We start from the raw sequence: 15,184 nt of genomic DNA on the forward strand, positions 1-15,184 counted from the left end.
CCTTCTTTCTCTCCTTCCTTCTTCTTCTCCTTCCTTCCTTCTTTCTCTCCTTCCTTCCTTCCTTCCTTCTTTCTCTCCTTCCTTCCTTCCTTCCTTCCTTCTTTCTCTCCTTCCTTCCTTCCTTCCTTCCTTCCTTCCTTCTTTCTCTCCTTCCTTCCTTCCTTCCTTCCTTCTTTCTCTCCTTCCTTCTTTCTCTCCTTCCTCTCCTTCCGTCCGTCCGACTTTCCTTCCTTTTTCTTTCTCTCCTTCCTTCCTTCCTTCCTTCTTTCTCTCCTTCCTTCCTTCTTTCTCTCCTTCCCTTCCTTCCTTCCTTCCTTCCCTTCTTTCTCTTCTTCCTTCTTCTCTCCTTCCTTCCTTCCTTCCTTCCTTCCTTCCTTCCTTCTCTCCTTCCTCTCCTTCCTTCCTTCCTTCCTTCCTTTTTCTTTCTCTCCTTCCGTCCGTCCTTCCTTTTTTTCTTTCTCCTTCCTTCCTTCCTTCCTTCCTTCCTTCCTTCCTTCCTTCCTTCCTTCCTTCCTTCCTTCCTTCCTTCTTTCTCTCCTTCCTTCCTTCCTCTCCTTCCTTCCTCTCCTTCCTTCCTTCCTTCCTTCCTTCCTTCCTTCTTCCTCTCCTTCCTCTCCTTCCTCTCCTTCCTTCCTTCCTTCCTTCCTTCCTTCCTTCCTTCCTTCCTTCCTTCCTTCCTTCCTTCCTTCTCTTCTTTCTCTTCTTTCTCTTCTTTCTCTTCTTTCTTTCCTCTCCTTCCTTCCTTCCTTCCTTCCTTCCTTCCTTCCTTCCTTCTCTTCTTTCTTCCCTTCTTTCTTCCCTTCTTTCTCTTCTTTCTTCCCTTCTTTCTCTTCTTCCTTCCTCTCCTTCCTCTCCTTTCTCTCCTTCCTTCTCTCCTTCCTTTTTCTCCTCCTTCCTTCCTTTTCCTTTTTCTTTTTCTCCTTCCTTCCTTTTTTCTTTTTCTCCTTTTCTTCCAAAATCTTTCATAATTTTAACAACCTCTTAGTTCGCCCCTCTTCCTTCCTTTTTCAAGAGAAAAGAGACTCAGCCTGTTCTGAGACTGATGTGTATATCCTCGCATTTCTGGTATCATCTTGTAAATGTTCTCTGCATCCTTTCCAGTGCCTCTATATCCTTTTTATAATCTTGGTGACCAGAACTCCAATTGTGGTCTAACCAAGGTTCGATACAGGTTTAGCATAAACTTCACTACTTTTCAATTCTATAGCTTTAGAAATAAATCCTCGTGCTTGGCTTGCTTTTTCTACTGCCTTACTAACCTGCGTCGCAACTTTTAGCGATTTGTATATGTGTACTCCGCGATCCCTTTGTTCCTCTACCCCACCTAGACTTGCATTCTCCAAGTAATAAGTGGCCTCCCTATTCTTCCTACCAAAATATAACGCCTCACATTTATCTGTGTTGAACTTCATTTGCCAATTATATGCCCATTCTGCAAGTTTATTAATGTCCTCCTGGAATTTGTTGCAGTCTTCCTCAGTATTGACTATCGCCTCCAATTTGGTGTCATTGCAAATTTAGAAATTGAATTTTTGATTCCAGAGTCTAAATTGTTAATATAAATTGTGAACAACCGTGGTCCCAGCATTGATCCTTGTGGAACACCACTACCCACCTTCTGCCACCTTTTACCCCTACGCTCTACTTTCTGTCATGAAGCCAGCTAGCTAGCTATTCTGCTATTTGTCCCCGATTGTGCATTCTGACCTTGTTCATCAGTCTGTAATGGGGTACCTTATCGAAGGCCTTTTGAAAATCTAGCTAAATTACTTCTACTGCATTACCATTGTCTACTCTCTCTCTCTTACCTCTTCAAAAATTAAATGAGGTTGGTCAAGCAAGACTTTCCCATATGAAATCCATGCTGACTATATTTATTATTATATTTGTGGTTAGATGTTCTATTTTCTCCTTCAGTAGGAATTCCATTATTTTTCCGACCACCGTTAAGCTGACTGGCTTATATTTCCCTGGACATGTTCTCTTCCCCCTTCTTAAATTTAGGTATCACACGAGCTATCTCCCAGTCCTCTGGCACTCCCCCTTTTTCTAACTAATTATTAAATGTGTGTAGTAATATCTACTATCTCTTCCCTCGATTCTTTTAAAATGCGTAAATGCAATCCATCCGGACCAGGGGTTTTATCTTCTTTGAGTTTGATTTAGTTTATTTAATATGTCTACTTTTTTTTTTATTTTAAAAGTACTTATATCATTACTGGTCTCATCATTCAATGTCATGTCCACCTGTTTGATCTCCCTGGTAAAGCAAAATAATTATTTAATATTTCTGCCATCTCCCTATTGTTACCTGTGGTATTATCCTATCTATCCCTTCATGGCCCTTTTCCCATCCCAACCTTCCTTTTTTTTTATTGATGTGCTTGTAAAGTATTTTACTATTTTGTTTTGTTCCTTAATAATTTAATTTCATCATTTCTCTTTGCCTTCCTAATTGCTTTTGTTGACTTCTCTCCTAATCTTTTCATATTCTCACTTATCATTATCACATCGTAGGCAGTCCCTCGGAATCGAGGAAGACTTGCTTCCACTCTTAGCATAAGTTCTTAGGTGGCTGTACAGTCCAATACGAGAATCACAGACTCTGTCACAGGTGGGACAAACAGTCGTCGAGGGAAGGGGTGGATGGGACTGGATTGCCGCATGCTCTTTCTGCTGCCTGCGCTTGATTTCAGCACGCTCTCGACGACGAGACTCAAGGTGCTCAGCGCCCTCCCGGATGTACTTCCTCTACTTCGGGCGGTCTTTGGCCAGGGACTCCCAAGTGTCACTGGGGATGTTGCACTTTATCAAGGAGGCTTTGAGGGTGTCCTTGTAATGTTTCCACTGCCCCCTTTTGACTTGTTTGCCGTGAAGGAATTCAGAGTAGAACGCTTGCTTTGGGAGTCCCGTGTCTATCATGTGGCCTGCCCAGCGGAGCTGATCAAGTGTTGTCAGTGCTTCGATGCTGGGGCTGTTGGTCTGGACGAGGACGCTAACGCTAACGTTGCGTCTGTTCTTCCAGGGGATTTGTAAGACCTTGCAGAGACATCGTTGGTATTCCTCCAGCGACGTGAGGTGTCTATTGTACATGGTCCATATTTCTGAGCCATACAGGAGGGCGGGTATTACTATAGCCCTGTATATCTGAGCTTGGTGGCAGTTTTGAGGGCCTGGTCTTCAAATACTCTTTTCTTCAGGCGGCCGAAGGCTGCACTGGAGGAGGTGTTGGATCTCGTCGTCAATGCCTGCTCTTGTTGATAGGAGGCTCCCGAGATAAGGGAAGTGGTCCACGTTGTCCAGGGCTGCGCCGTGGATCTTGATGGCTGTGGGCGAGGACAGACTGGTGGAGGACCTTTGTCTTACTGATGTTTAGCATAAGGCCCATGCTTTCGTACGCCTCAGTAAATACGTCGACTGTCCTGGAGTTCAGCCTCAGTATGTGTGCAGGCATTGTCCATGTACTGTAGCTTGACGACAGAGATTGGGGTGGTCTTGGACCGGACCTGGCCTGGAGAAGGCAAAGGTTTAACAGGTTCCCACTGGTTTTGTAGTTTAGTTCCACTCCAGCGGGGAGCTTGCCGACTGTGAGGTGGAGCATGGCAGCGAGGAAGATTGAGAAGAGGGTTGGGGCAATGACGCAGCCCTGCTTGACCCCGGTCCAGACATGGATTGGGTCTGTGGTGGATCCGTTGGTAAGGATTACAGTCTGCATGTCGTCATGGAGTAGGCGGAAGATGGTGGCGAACTTTTGAGGGCATCCGAAATGGAGGGCGCTCCATAGACCCTCGCGGTTGACGGTGTCAAAGGCCTTTGCAAGGTCGAAAAAGGCCATGTATAAGGGCTGGCGCTGTTCCCTACATTTTTTCCTGTAGCTGTCGCACTGCAAAGATCCTTATCATGCACCCCGCTGCTGTCCATGTACTTCATGTAAGCCTCTTTCCTTCCCCTCATTTGTTCCCTTATGGTGTTATTCATCCATGGTGTCTCATTAGTGTTTAGTTTGCTCTTTCCTTTTAGCAAAATATAATGTTCCTGCACTCTGTTGAACACCATTTTAAATGTTTCCCATTGCTGTTCGAATTGTTTTTTGCCAAAATTGCCCATTTTATTTTCCCAAGTTCTATTCTCACCCCCTGTTTTATTACAGACACTGTGCATTGCATTTCTATACAGACAGTTTAACTCATTTTTAATAGGATTTTCTCTATGTTGAACTGTTTTTTTTTAGACTCCTGTTCGATAACTCTTTATTCCCTTGCCATCAATGTCCTCCCTTACTTTATTCTTTTCTCTGCTCTCTTCCTGTTTTGTTTATATTCAGGTTGGTTACATTTCTTGTAGGTCCCTCCCATTTTATACAGCAATACATGAATAAAAGATAAAATATTTACAGTGGATATTAAACTATAGTAGTTCCTTCGAATAAAAATGCTGCATTGTTCATAATCTCTATGCCGAACTGTAATTAAATAATTAGTTAACTTGATATAATCCTGCCGACAACCGGAGCTAACTGGTCTCCCCAGCCTCTGAATAACTCATTTGAACAGTGCATATTTGTTAAATCACCCCAAAACTATTGCCAGTGTTTTGTAGATTTGAATAAATAAATTCAAAAGTTGCAGTCAGTCATATGCACAAATTAACAAATCCTAGTTTCTTGTGTTTGAATTATATGGCTTGTCTGGTCCCTCAAACTATCTGCTCAACGACCATTCAACCAGTAATCTTTGCAACATTTTAACATGGAGATGGGATTCTGAATGCAGCTCTGTCTTTAAATGGTTTTGTATTTTGACTGACTTAGACGAGTCACTACCAAGCTACAACTAGATAAAAATGCTTAATTTTGTGTCTCATGAATGTTACCGTGCAGATTAGAACCTAAATTGTTATTTAATGTTCGTATTGCAACTGTGTAACTTTTGATTAGGGTTCTGTGTTTTAAAAAAAATAGCATTGTTTACTACATGACCATATCTCACCGGTATAGCCTTTCTGCTCTTCCTTGTGTGAAACCTTTTTCTTTCTACTCCAAAATACTGTACAGATGCAGCGTCCCAAATCTGGAACCCATGGGACCGAGGCCGTTCCGGATTCCATGTTTTTCTGGACTTTTGAATGTCTTTCTGAATTCACAAATTCTGAAACACCCGAGTCCAGATTTGGGTATATCTGGATTTCGGAACGTCGAGGGGGGGTGGGGTGGGGGGGGGGTGCTCGCCGAGGAGCTGTTCAGGTCGCTGGCCCGTCGATGTCATTGGGCGGGGCCCAGCCGCCAAGGAGTTATTTGGGAAGGCGCCGCCACCGAGGAAGTATTCAGGCGGGGCCCCGCCGAAGAGGAGCTGGTCAGGCGGCCCCGTCGCAGAGGAGGTGCTAGGGCGGGCCGGCGATGAGGCCATGAGGTAAGAGCAGCCGCGTGGCGAGGAGCAGTGAGGCCCGAGGTAGGTTGGGTAGTGGTGGGGCGAGGCTGAGGTTGGGCAGCGGCATGTCGAGGGGCGGTGAGGCGAGGCCCGAGGTTGGGCAGCGGCGGCGGTGAGACCAGGCCCGAGGTCGGGCAACGGTGGGACCTGGGTCGGTGGGTCCGGATTCTGTAACATTTTACGGATTCCAGACAACCCTGCCAACAATCAGTCCGGATTCTGGAACATTTCCGGATTTTGGACGCTGCACCTGTATTTCCAAAGATGGCATATTAGATTCTTGGGAAATGGAAGGAACATATGTAACCTTTTGGAAATTTTGATTTCACACATTCCCCATTATTTTGACATCAAATTGTTGAATTTATTTTGTTTTGCATTATGAGGGAGATTTCTAACTGGGTGTTAAATTATTAAAATGTAAAATCGGCATGAATGCGCCTACGTCTGGTTTAACCGAGGTCAGGCTTGGGGTCGTTCAAATAACCTGCTCTGCAGAGGTGGGTCAGTGATTTTAACATGTCAATGAGGCTGCATTCCTCAGATTTTGGCTGCCATTTAAATTTAATGGCCGTGGGCCAACTTCCCAGGGCTCAGGAAACCCAACAGCTATCACCATGTCTCTCCTCTCCCCCCAACCTCGCCATCACCACGCTCATCGTCCCCTCCCTGCCATCACCACGCGCGCCATCTCCACGCCCCCCCCATCCCCGCCATTTCCACGCCCCCCCATCCCCGCCATTTCCACGCCCCCCCCATCCCCGCCATTTCCACGCCCCCCCCATCCCTGCCATCTCCACGCCCTTAACCCCCATCCCCGCCATCACCAGCCCCTCATCCTACCATCTCCACACCATGCGCACCCCCTCGCCATCTCCATGCCCCCCTCCTCCTCCGCCATCTCTTCCACCACCCCCTCCCCGCCATCTCCAAAACCCTTCTCCCTGCCATTTTCTTCTCTTCGTGTGTCCCCACCCCCCAAGCTGACTCGTGTCACTGCTCCGTGAATATCAGGGCCATAGTCTTTTTTTTTTTAAACGATTGTGGTCGGAAGCTCTAATTATGAAGAGGTTAGTTGTAGTGAGATATTCTGTTGGCTTTCTGCTTTGGATTGCGAATGAGGCATATCATCTAATGGTATATTTTTAAAACTTATGAAATTGTACCCCTGAATTCAGTCAAGCTGAAATATTGTCTGACATGGTTTCAAGTCCATTTCTCCAAAAGGACCTTTTAAGGTTGTGGCAGTTCAATTTGAAGTAATGGGTACATCATCTCTCTTAGATCTGGTTGATGCGTTAAGTCTGTGAGTCACAGATGTGCTATACTTCAGGCTGAAATGCAAATATTGATCCAAGAAAAATTGTTGTTCTCTCAATGCCTGTTTCTACATATGTTTGGTACAGCTAATTTATTTGCTTGGACTCTGAGGCTGCTAATAATGTGACATCATTTTCAAGGTGAAATGTATATTTATAATTAGTCAATGGTTTATTTTTTAGAATGCTTGTCTTTACATTAATGGGAGTGGTCTAAGCTTTTTTGAGTCAAATTGTTGTGTTTATTGAATATTAATTGCTTAATTAATAACTCCCTTCAATTGTTTCTCAACAGGAAGACATGAATCTGAATGAGGATCGTAAGGTTCCACTCCGAGGCAAAGATCTGACAACAAAGAGAGAAATGGTAGTTCAATATATCTCTGCAACTGCCAAATCGGTAAGGTCCTTTTTTAAAATAAAATTACCATTTGTAAGACAGCACAGTAAATGCCATTTCTCAGACAGTCAGATATAATGAGCTTAAAGTGATCTGCTTTCTGCTTTCGCTAAGCTGTAATCCATGATTGCTGCTTAAATGTTCCCTTTTTCATTGCTTAAAGTTGCTGCTTAATAATGTGGTTTTAAAATGCCTTCTACTGTGGATAAATTGTTCATGAGGATTTGGCATACATCACACAAAATACTCTAATCTGAAACATGATGCTTTTATTACTATAAATCATTAGTACTTCCTGCATCCTACTGCCCTGGGGTAATCCATGTGATTTTTAAAGCTTGGGTGGTGTATTTCGTGCCGGGAGTAGCCTGCATCGGCCAATTACAGTTGTTCACCCTTTGACATATGCAAAATGAAATTTCACGTCATTAATTTTCATATTTTTTAGGGTTAAAATAAGAGATAATTTGCAACAAGTAAGTGTGGAATGTTTGAGAGAATTGGATTTGAATTTTTCCCCCAAGAAATATTCCTATTATTGAAAATATTTGCTTAGTAATATCTGCAGGACTGAGTTCATTCATATGTCCATCACCTGTGACATGATTTTAGTCATTTGCATTGAGTATTGAAAAATTCATGAAAAAGTGGTATTATCCAGAGTTATCACTATCTGAAAACAAAATGAAATATTGTCTGAACATCATCTGCTTACAATCTTTAATTTTTTTAAACAAGCAGAGCGACATGTCAAATTTTCCTGAACACACAGTATGACAGTATTGCTAGAGCAAAGACCTTTTTAAATTTGTGCTTGGTAACCAAGGGCAGAAATATGTTTCAAGTGATAACTGAAATTGCTGTAAGCATGAACAGTCATACCATGCATGAGGTTTCACTTTGATACTCTGATTTTTTTTTTAAAATTTAATTTTTGTTTTGCATTCCTTGACTGGAACTGGGTACCCAGATATGCCTCAGGAGCCACTGTTTACATTGCAGTAAATGCTTGCTGTACATATTTTTCGAAACACCTAAAATCTGTGGGGGTGGGTGGGGAACCTGATAGTGATTTAATAAACTGAAATATATCCATTTCGCTTTTATATATTCGTGGGTGTCTGTTTCAATTAAACTAGAATGAGAAATTTTTGAACATTGTCATTTTTTGATTTGTTAGTAAACACACCATTATTTGGTTTAACAGTTGTACATATTAAAACCACTTTACAAATTAAGATCTTTTTGAAGTACAAAAGCATTCCTGAGATTCTTTTGCTTTTAGGGATTGTGCTACTTCAATCGCCGATTATTAGGTTAAAATGCTTGAACTATAATGGTTGAACAGGATTTGCAAAGATTTTGCAGATACAGAAATGCCACATACACCAGCATCCCCTCGATGAATCACAGAAGCTGACAAGTGCACACAAAAATCCAAAACACAAGACAGCAGGCAGGCTGGAGGCGATTGTAGAGGGACAAATGTAATTGCTTCTGCAGAATTTTTAAATACTACCTGTGATTCAGAATTAACTTTGAAAGTTCCTTTTCACTTGGACCTGCCTCATGCTTTAGCTGCTCAAAACATTTCATTAAAAGATGGTAACACTGATCTTTTCTAAGCTGGCTATCATATCAATGGAAAATTGACGCTACTGTCTAAAATGCTGCAAAGTACTCCTTGCCTGTGGTGAATATTGCCAATAAATCCACATCACTGCACACAGGATAGCAATATTTGTTTATTGCCCAGTTTGTCAGATTAACTCTTTGCCTTTGTCAAATAGCACTTTTGAAATACCTTGGCTGTCTCTTTGTGATGAAACGTGTTCTGGCAGAGGCAAATTGTTAGCTTCTAGCTTCCAATGGATTGTAACCCCTTTCATTTGGCTGTTGGTAAAGCATATGTTCTTTCAAATGGGTGGTGCTTGTATTTGTGCAGGAGGATCGAAGCTGTTTGTGCATTTTACACTGGTTCTATACAAGAAAGTCAGGATAGTTCAAGGTCATGCTATGTTCAATATTGAGATTTTGAATTGCTTTTAAAAATGTTCTTTGCGATTCAAAAAGTAATTGCCTTGAGTTAAAGGTCATGTCTGAAGCACTGTTGATTAGAAAGAAGCAATACAGAATGGAGAAATATACTGAAGTTAAAGTTTTTTTTAACAAAAGCTTTGATTTCTTTTAAAGCAAAAAAAATTCTAGGTTTTCTTTCAGCCTTTGGGTATCTAACCAGTTTAAACAATGCATTCTGACATTCTACAAGGTGATCAGTCCCTCTCTGAAAGGCATCAACATGATTACTCAAGCTTGGATTTGACACTTAGAAAGTCGGAGCAGTAAGATGTCAGAAATTATACAACTTTAGTTCCGAACATAGTTTTAAGCATTCTAACATTAATACCCAATTAAAAAATATGTACTGACATTAAGTTTATAGCTGCTCAAACAGACTATTTCAGCTTAAAAGATCAGAATTTACTTTAGTGTGTCAGAACCAACGCATGTGATGGAATTTTTAGAGAATATTTTCTGCACACTTTGCATAAGAAATAGGTGAGAGTGATTTTGTAAGCATGCTTTGTTTAGTTATCTCCATCAATACATAATGTCTGCCTTAATTATTAAGTAACCAAGATTAATTTCTTTAAACAAAGAGGCATTCTCATTTTGTTGCTACTGATACTAAAATCCAGCTGCACTTAACCTCAGTAGTCATACATGTGGTCGTAGAAATCTTAAGTTAGTTAACCATCCTGTTCATTAGCTTGACAAAATATAGATTTGTGACGACCTCCATGTTTTCACAATGCTTAAACAGATTTTTTTCCTTCACTTTTTGTCCTTTTTATTTTTGATTTATGGGCTGATTATAGTTTTTATTATTGGAGCAGGCCAATATCTTGGTTGCTTTAACATGCTGAGTGTCTGTTTGGTGAGACAAAATTATCCACATTTGGGTTAACTTTACGCTGCTGTCTCGTGTGCCTGTCAAATTCCAAGATCCACTCTGAAAAGTTGTGCTGTCATCCTAGTATATTTTTTGCTTTTGTATGTTGTTGGGAGCATGCTTACATTATTGAAGCATTGTACTTCTGCAGATTCCAGTGCACTTTAGCAACCTCTTGACGCCTATTCTGGTGCATGCCAGTAAAAAAAGATGCTATTTTCTTCTTCTCCAAATGTAGCATTTTTATTTATCTTTTGAATTCAAGTCTTCTGTTTGGCAGGAGTTGGTACAACATACCAAACTCATCGGAGTTTTAAAAAAAAACACAACTCATCTGGATAAAAATGCACCAATGTAGGAAGCTTGGTGTATGGTATCAGTCTTCAGATTTCTTTGTGCCAGTTATGTCCTTGCCATGGATTCTTTGAAACACGATTGCATGCCTTCAGCAAACCCAAGTAATTAGGTAAACTGTCTTGGATGTTCCAGGAGTAGAGCATGCTGACAGAGTGGCTCTTTGTTCTCATTTGCGTAAATCACTTTATTGTTGCTTCCAGCTGTAGAAGTGAAACCAACTCTAGTCCAGATCCAAAAACATCATGAATAAGAATTTCTGCAGCTAAGCTGGGTAGAGTAGATGAAGTGTCTGATGTGCTTCAGGAAATATACAAGTAAATTTCAAGTGGATTTGATGCAAGTCACATGTACAATGCAACCATAATTGGATTGGGTGCTGCCAGTCACACACTCGTGATAACCTGTTTTCTGCAGCATTTATGAAGAATTGACATGGCTCAGTGTGGTGTGCCACAGAACAAGTGATGAGCCCTTGGTTGGCTTTGCTGTTATTCATCAATAAAATGACAAACAGGCAATGTGGCTGGAAAAAAAAAATCTATATGCTTTGGATTTAAATTTAACAGTTTGATGCCAAAGACTGGGTGTGCACCATAACTTGAGTTGTATTGAGATTGTCGAGATCTCGAATTTAAAATTGCACTTTGATTTTCAGTTATTTTATGGACACAGAATAGAGGTAACTGGTTACTCTGAAATCTATTGGCTGAATTATATAAACAGTACAGTCCAATCCTAATACAGGTAATTCAGAAAAAAATGGCTGTCCAAAATTTTGGATTAAGCATGTAAAAACCACAGACAGCGAAGTGGGAATTTCGTGCTAAAATATTTGCCTCAGATAATTTAAATTAAGCAATGTTTAATTAAGAGAATATAATGCATCTATTTGAAAACCAAAGGACAGTCCAATCAAAAAAATATACAATTGTGTCTTATATTTTGACTACATATGTAAAACAGATCTGTATTGCTCTTTCTATTCTAATTATAACATTTAATACAATTGAGCAGGTTTTGCAGTAAAAGGTCACCAAGCTATCAGCATTTTTAAGTCTTTGTTTTTTGGGAGTAGAGCAGTTAGAGTGTAGAGAAGTGCTGTTATTCATCGCATTGTACAATGCAATTACAATTTTACATTATGATTGCATTGTACGTTTAGTCTTCATTCATGATAAAGTGGAGTTTTAATGCAGTCTCAAGCTTTTAAATTTTGGCATTAATGCAGCAGGAAAACAATGAATAACTACTCCTGGCTGTGCCACCTTAACTGCTACTTAACTAAGGTGGAGTAATGTGAGTTCCAGTGCTGAAGACCTCAGTGCGCTTACACTTGGGAGCATTGCACCGTCATGACACCCACCTACCGAGTGTAATCATTGGGATTGACAGTACATTGATAAGTAGATATCAGGTGCCTATCCATATCATGGTGACTGGCACTGCCCATTGGATGTCCTATCCTTTTAAAATCTTTTCTGTTTTTTAAAAAAAAATATATAGCAAATGTTGGAAAATATACTCCTTGGTACCAGATATCAATTTGGATAAAATAATATTGCTAATGTCCCTTTTATCCAACCCACTATCTGCTAGCCAATTCCACAAGACCCACCCTTAATTATTAGCCTTTTGTACGGCACTTTGGAGAAGGTTTTTGTACATCCGGATGCACAAAGTCAGCTGAGCTTCCATTATCCACCAATTTCGTCACTTAAAAATTTTAATCAAGTTGGTGAGATAGGATTTTTTTTTTTTCTTCGAAGCCGTGATGAGATTCCCTAATAAGCGATTCACTTGCTATTCATCCCTTCGAGCAACTTACCTCATACTGAAATTAAACTAATGGGCTGATAGTTTTCCAGGTCTGACTCGTTGGCCTTTTCAAACTATGGGCACCACATGGCATCTCTCCAGTCCATGGGAACAATCCAAGATCTTAGTGAGTGAGGTGTTAGATGTATGAGCATGTGGCTCGCATAGCCCCCATTTCTTTGAAATAAAAAGGTATTGCCAGTCTTATTTGCTCTGGAAATAGGGGGCTTACTGCTAGTAAAAGCATGGGTATAATATACAATGTCTCATAATGTCACTAGATATTAGACCAGGTTTGCTAAACATTTGCATAACTTAAGCTTTTTTTTTTATTTGCACATCACATTTAAAATCTTCATACAGTATACTTGAAACTAGCTGAAAAAAGTTGGTTGCAACAAACATCTATCAGCAAGGTCAGACTGGGAATGATGAACAGAAAGGATAAAACTAACACTGTTGACCTTGTTTGTAATGTAAAACTGCAGCAAATGCAACAAAACAATAATACAATTGCAGCGCCAGCATATTAGAAAAACATATTTACATAATTAGCAACAGCAAAGCAAAAATGATTGCAGTTTTTATTTCTCAGGGCAGAGGAAGCCACTAAAATGGAAGGTAATGGCAGTTTGGGGAGATGCTCTAAATTTACTGTAAGCATTTTCTGAATCGATCTTTCATGGCCATACTGATGAGCTACGCTAATTTTGAGATGCTCCATTTTGGAGCTGGTGGACACAAAACAGTTGATAACCCAAAACAATGCAAGATAAGTGTAATTTATAAAAATGCAACTGCTTAATGATATAGGTAGTTACTGGCTGTGGTTACATTATTTTTTAAATAACTTTATTGTCAAAATTATATAAAATTGCTAATTCTAGTTGGAGTTAAGTGAAAGATGCAACATGAATGATGCATTTGGTATATGAAAACGATAGCACATACAAAATATGAATTTTTAATATTTCAGCTCCATAAAAGTACTTATTTTATTATGCCAGGAGGTAAATTTAAATGTATCACTATTGGCCTTGCGTATGTGTGAAAATGATACCATTTTATTGTGAAACCTGCTGAAAGTGAAAATAAAATTCTTTATCAGATATTGTTTTAATATTTTTGTAAATAAATTGTTCAGTTCTGCATGGAAATCAACACTGTTCAAAGCTAAATGTATTACTAATACTGTAACTAAACTGCATTATGATTAAGTGATGAAAAGCTGAACTCACTAATAATGTTGCTGTTTTGTTGATTTTTTTTGTTTGTTTTGCCTCTCCCAACAATATTAACTTATACTGCACTAACCACTGCATTCAGATAACTGGAAGCAAAGTCTCGGTGAGTACTGCTGATTAGTTTCATTTATTATTATAGCAGTAGATTATAGAATTTGTGTAAATGTAACACAAGATTTACCCAAACACTCGTTTTTCAAACAAACGATCAGTATTGGGAGTTATTTGGCAAAGAAGATTACTACACAGTGCAACAAACATTTTCATTAAGAGTCTTCTCAGATAACTGAATTCTACTTCAATTCAAACTAATCGGTGTTTTTGAATAAACAAGTTTTATATCTGTTTTAAAGATGGGAATGCACCTAGAATGTGATAAAGCTGTGTGAACACATCAATTGTTTTCTATGGCACCTTTACCAATGTTTACTATTGATGCAATTGAAAAGTGACTGAAACCTGTTTCAAAAATAATGTTTCAAGTATTTTCTTTTAAATAACTTCCTTCAGACCTTTACGTCCTGGCTGCTGTAATCTTTGAAGAAACCCTGATATATTTTCACTATTTAGCCTCATACCAAGAGGATTTGTGTCATCCTGCCAGGCTGTGTTGGGAGAAAAAAGGAGGGAGGGAGGTGGAATAATCACCTGAAACACATTTATAGAAATTTGAGCCTTGGGCAGATGGGTGATCTTTGCTGTGTTGTTTAAAAAAAAAAGCTGAGGTTATTCTGTGACCTTCATTGTTTTCCTTCCTATGTTTGACAGCAGATTCTTTCTGTTGCCTTCCATGACAGATGTCGTTACTTGTTTGCAATCAGTTAAAATTCTCTCTTGCAAGATTTTGCCTTGTTGATGGGGAAGAATTTGTCTGGAATTAAATTACGCGGGATTTAGGGTTTTGAATATTTTAATTATGGTCCAGAATCTTACAGCCCTGCGAGTGTGGGTTTAGAGGTGGGCTTGCTGTCAAAATGGCCGAGATTGACAGCGGGACGGGACTCCGCTCTGAACCCGCCTCCTCGTCAGTTTCCAAAGTGTTGGGTCTGGCTGCGATTGACAGGCCCAATACCAAGCGGCGAGCCAGCCAATTAAGATTATTTAGAGGTATTTAAAAATAATTTTACCAGGTACTAAACATTTTGCCAGGTTTTCAGCAGCTTCCCGTCACTTGGCCTTCACATCAAGTAATTGCTTTGCATTGTCAATGACTCCTTTGCTTTGACTAGTTGGCAGCTGCAGAAGTGATGTAAAAGCTACCATTTCACATCTGTTCGCTTTTGCAATCTGAGGCTGAAGCCTTCTAAATTTGGAAGATACTTTTGAGCTGTATGCAGTTTGGAAGTGTCTGCAGTGAACTCTCTAACCACTATCCTCTCCTTGGAGCAACCCCTCTCACCATTGACTGACAGATTGCTTCAGTCATCTCAACTTCAGCTGCCATCTATTCCAGCAGCATCGGTGCCCTTGAGAAAATCTCTCTTTAGTCCTCAATACCACCACCATCAACCCCAACACCAACATCACTAAACACACCAACAACACCAAACTTCTCTGCAATCATCTGATGCTGCACAGGGCATTGGCACCTGACCACATTGCTGTGCAGGAAGCCAGGGATGGCCTCACCAGGGCCACATTTACTTCACTTGACACTGTACACCCTGGCT

General features: G+C 40.3%; 1 protein-coding gene across 1 annotated transcript in view; it reads left to right on the forward strand.

The window, feature by feature from the left end:
• diaph2 (diaphanous-related formin 2) overlaps positions 1-15,184 on the forward strand; it is a 503,895-nt gene that overhangs the window by 161,323 nt on the left and 327,388 nt on the right. Inside the window, exons 4-5 of the mRNA XM_070883985.1 lie at positions 7,041-7,145; positions 13,597-13,617. Of these exons, the coding sequence (XP_070740086.1) occupies positions 7,041-7,145; positions 13,597-13,617 (126 nt within the window). The remainder of the gene's footprint in view (positions 1-7,040; positions 7,146-13,596; positions 13,618-15,184) is intronic.

Source organism: Pristiophorus japonicus, chromosome 6 (assembly GCF_044704955.1).
Source record: "Pristiophorus japonicus isolate sPriJap1 chromosome 6, sPriJap1.hap1, whole genome shotgun sequence".
In the NCBI taxonomy this organism is placed as follows: Eukaryota; Metazoa; Chordata; class Chondrichthyes; family Pristiophoridae; genus Pristiophorus; species Pristiophorus japonicus.